Source organism: Dipodomys ordii, unplaced genomic scaffold, assembly GCF_000151885.1.
Source record: "Dipodomys ordii isolate 6190 unplaced genomic scaffold, Dord_2.0 Scaffold152, whole genome shotgun sequence".
NCBI classification, from domain to species: Eukaryota; Metazoa; Chordata; class Mammalia; order Rodentia; family Heteromyidae; genus Dipodomys; species Dipodomys ordii.
The window spans coordinates 1,528,241-1,532,264 of NW_012267368.1; the positions used below are offsets into that span (position 1 = coordinate 1,528,241).

At 52.5% G+C, this 4,024-nt stretch overlaps 1 protein-coding gene across 1 annotated transcript; it reads right to left on the reverse strand.

Moving 5' to 3' along the window:
• Window positions 1-1,074: 1,074 nt before the first annotated feature.
• Window positions 1,075-3,990, reverse strand: Fam46a (family with sequence similarity 46, member A). Its single transcript, XM_013032281.1, has 3 exons — window positions 3,889-3,990; window positions 3,211-3,712; window positions 1,075-1,897 (listed from the first exon to the last, which is right to left on the reverse strand). The coding sequence occupies exons 1-3, from the start codon at window positions 3,906-3,908 to the stop codon at window positions 1,121-1,123; spliced, it is 1,299 nt and encodes a 432-aa protein (XP_012887735.1). The 5' UTR covers window positions 3,909-3,990; the 3' UTR covers window positions 1,075-1,120.
• Between the last annotated feature and the right edge of the window lie 34 nt (window positions 3,991-4,024).

A 4,024-nucleotide genomic window follows, 5' to 3' on the forward strand; every position in this document is an offset into this window, starting at 1 on the left:
CCAAGGTAGTATGTGTACATATATATACATTATCATCTGTACATATGCATACACACACACAATACACACACGTACCTAGGACAACATCACACTGACAATATCAACTTTATACACATATTTGCCAAAAGAAAAAGTAGGGCATTTCCTCCACCATTCACAAGCTTCTATGTTGTTTTATTTTCTTCTTGATTCCCTGATAAAATAATCATTAAACCATAAAATAATTTTCCACTTCAAATTTTCAGAAAGCAACAGGCACTTTGATGTATACTGGTATGTAACAAATATAGTGACTCTTTCATATATATGTATGTATATGTATATACATACACATATATATATATATTCTATGTCTCTTGTACTTGGGAATTTTTATCTGTGAAATCTTTGGTCCTTGAGCATATTTTCTTTGCTACAGCTGCTTCTGCTGGCATTTCCACATTTTAAAAATGCGAGCTATGCATGCAGCTGGAAAGAATGCATCGTGTCATCCTCAATTCTTCTGTTCGTTACAAGAAGGGCACCAACCTGCATTCCTGCTCATCCGATTCCAGGCTGAATGAGAACCACTCCACAGAGAGCACTTGCTAGCAAGTCTCAGAGAGTAATCCCAGTCTTGGAGTTCTTCTTCTTCCTAGACTGTGACTCTGTGAACTCCTGAACTGGTACTCACAGGGTGCAGAGAGACCTTTCCTCACTCCCTCTAGTCTTCCCTTTGTGAATTCCATCTTGAAAAGTTTCTCTACCAGTCCCCCTCCCCCCCACACACACTTTGGCAAAGCTATGGGAAGCGATTGCTACAAACCCATATTGTCATCGACCATTTCCTCCCCTTATCTTGGGAAAACCTGGTTGCTTTTAATGTCAGGTCTTCCTTGGTTTCAAGTTAGAATCCAATTGGGGATGGGGATGGGAGGTTGGGGGGGGAGTGATTGGTTTGGCATCATGCTCTCATACTAATGAAGAGATCCCGAAGTTCTGCCTAGCTTAAAATCAGGAGCATATCACTGTACAAAAGCACATCCCTATTTAGGGAAGTCACCCCGTTAATTTTTTTTCCTTCTTCCCCCCCATTCTTGTCTGCAATGGCTTCCCCACCGGGTATATTTTTAACTGATTCTTAATTACAGGGTAGCCATGTAGAGTAGGTCTGCTGCTGGCATGTGAATACTGGCTGAACCTGGGCGATGTAGTAATTGCTAAAGTTAGCATCTGCTACATAGGGGGCTGGCTGGTAATAGCAAGTGACATTGGCCACATTGGGGATGACATTCTGATCAGCAAGCACCCGGATGGCCAGCATGGTGATGAGGTTTAAAGTCTGTCTTCTCTCATGTCCCATCAGACACACGGTACTCTCATTCACCACTCCGTGAAGGGTCATCAAATACTCGTACTTGCGGTCTTCCAACCCCACGAAGTGATTCTGCAGATAGGATTCCAGTTTCCTCTGCTGCTCCCCAATGTCTGAGAAGTCAATGAAGAACCTGGAACACATGTACCTTTGCAGGGTCTTGATCTCCTCTGACGCAGGCCGGAAGCCCCTCACCAGCAGGTTGCAGTACTTAAGCAGGCCGCCCCCTCGGATCTCTTCCGGGTTTCTGGTGGCAATGATTTTGTTACAAAGGTGATCAAAAGCTTCCTGGAAATCGCCATAGACACTCTCCCCGATGATGGTGGGGTGGAATGTTTCAGTCATGGGGTTCTCTGAGCATTCATAAAAGAGGAGAAGAGAGTCTAACTTGATTTGAAAAGAATCTACACTGAATTCAAACTGCCTCCGCAGGGAATCCACAAATTTCAGTTCCACGTTTTTGCCACTGTTGTTGGACAGGGAGATGAGACTCCACCGGTCAGAGTCATTGCACACTTTAACCATTTTCTGCACATAAGCCTCCTACAATTGAAGAGATAAAACAAGAAGATGAGCAAACCCAGAAAAAAGAAACCCATCCTCTCCCCAGCTGAGAATTATTCTGCCTTTCCTTTTGGTTTTGTCAAGTTTTGGCAAAACACTACCTAGCAAGCAGCTTCGACAGTCTTCCGAAAACAGAAGGGGGAAAAAATACATTTAACGAGTAGTTTTACCGTCTGGGAAAGAGACTGGAAGTAATAGTTTGAGGCTTTTGGCAGACCTAGCAGAGTACTAAGAGGTTCTGTTGTCATGTCTGACTTTTTAAATGTTATTTTTTTAAAACTGGTCTAATAGGCATAATGTCCACACTGCAATCCACACACTATTCAAGACGCCGAGGGGCAGATGGTGATAAATGACTCTACCCCTCACCTCATCCCTGGTCACCCGCGTCCCCTCCCGTGGGGAAACCAGCGTTGTCTGGTGACTCTCAGGAGGACACAGCGAAGGTCCAAGGGGAACTAAACTGTTTCCAGACAACACCACGTTAGATAATCACATAAAACTCGACTTCAACTGAACGGTGAGTGTGTGTATCGAGCGGAGCCCCCCCCTCTCCAAATGAACCCATGCAGATGATAACCACCACCGACATAAACCCTTCCACACACCACCGAGTCAGCTGAACCCGGTGACGAAATGGATTCACATTTTCCAATACAATAAAAATCCCATGGACTCAGTTCTGCTTCAGGCTGCGATTTTCCCAAAGAGTAGCTCATAAAATGCCTCGAGGGGGGGGGAGAGGAGAGGAGGCGAAGGGAGGGGAAGGGAGGGGGGAGAAAGGAGAGGAGGGGAGGGGAGGAGAAAGGAGGGGAGAGGAGGGGAAAGAATAGGAGAGGAGGGGATGGGGGAGAAAGCAGAGGGGAGAGGAGGGGTGAGGAGGGGAGAAGAGAGGACTGGAGGGGAGAGGAGAGAAGAGAAAGGAGAGGAGGGGAAAGGAGAAGAGAAGGAAAGAGCCATTTCATTCTTCCCCTGACCAGTCTCCTCTGGGCACCACTCCAGCTAGGAAAGCCAAGGGTTAAAACCATGAAGGAAAAGGAACCAAAAAGACAGGCAAAGGAGGAAGCAAGCAGAGCTGCTGCGCACTGAGCTCCCAGAAAAACTAAGCCACTGGCCACCTCCTCCACGCACCTTAAAAGTTCACGCAGGAAGAAAGTAAGACATGAATCACGAGAGTAGCAGGAATCACAATTCACGGTGATAGTAAAGATCAAAGAGCGGGGCCGGCGCGTGGCAACCTCTGCTGCGCCCCCCCCCGCCCCGTATCCCCCGCACCCCCGCGCGCCCCGCACCTTGAGCGTGAGCGGCGTGATCTTCTCCTTGTTCACGCCCTCGGGCAGGAAGTCCAGCAGGCAGTCGAGCACCGCGTCCTTCACCGTCTGGAACTCCTCCTCGCCGCGCAGGTCGGCGCAGAAGATGAGGTCCAGGTCCTTGTAGCCCAGGCCGCTGTCCTGGTGCAGGACGTGGCTGGCGGCCGAGCCGTTGAGCCGCACGTCGCGCACCCCGATGCGCCGCTCGGCCAGGCGCCGCCGCACCACCTTCACGATCAGGCTGGGCTGCAGCTCGAGCGTGGGGAAGTTGCCGCGCCCGTGGATCGGGATGGTCTCGCTCAGAATGCCGTCGAGCCGCCGCACCTGCTCCCAGCTCAGCACGGTGCAGTGCGCGCGGGGGTCGCCGTCCGGGCCCGCGGGGGGGGCGTACGCGCCGCCGGCCAGCTCGGCCTCTGCCATGGCGAAGAAGCCCGCGCCGTCCGCCGCCAACGGCCCGCCGAGCGCCGCGGGGCCCTGCTCGGTCCTGGGGAGCCGGGACGGAGGGGGGGAGAGGAGGTGAGCGGCGTGGGGACCCCAGGGTGCCGACCGCGCCCCCCCCCCCCGATCACCCCCCTGCCCGAGAGGCCCCCTCCCCCCACCCCACCGGACCCCGCCGATTGCCCCCCTCCCCCGCCCACCCCGCAGACAGCGGCCCCGCACCAGAAGTAGCGCTGATGCATCTGGAAAGCGCAAGCCAGTCCCGTCCGGGTCACCTGGAGGCGGCCGCCCCTTCCAGGAGCGAGGCGGGCGGGCAGGCGGGCGAGGCTCCGCGCGGCGGCGACGCTGCCCCTGCGGG

Coding starts and splice junctions, on each gene's coding strand:
- Fam46a (XM_013032281.1), bottom strand. CDS start 3,908: ATGCATCAGCGCTACTTCTG. Junction 3,713..3,888: donor ATGCATCAGCGCTACTTCTG/GTGCGGGGCCGC, acceptor CCGGCTCCCCAG/GACCGAGCAGGGCCCCGCGG. Junction 1,898..3,210: donor TCACGCCGCTCACGCTCAAG/GTGCGGGGCGCG, acceptor CTTCAATTGTAG/GAGGCTTATGTGCAGAAAAT.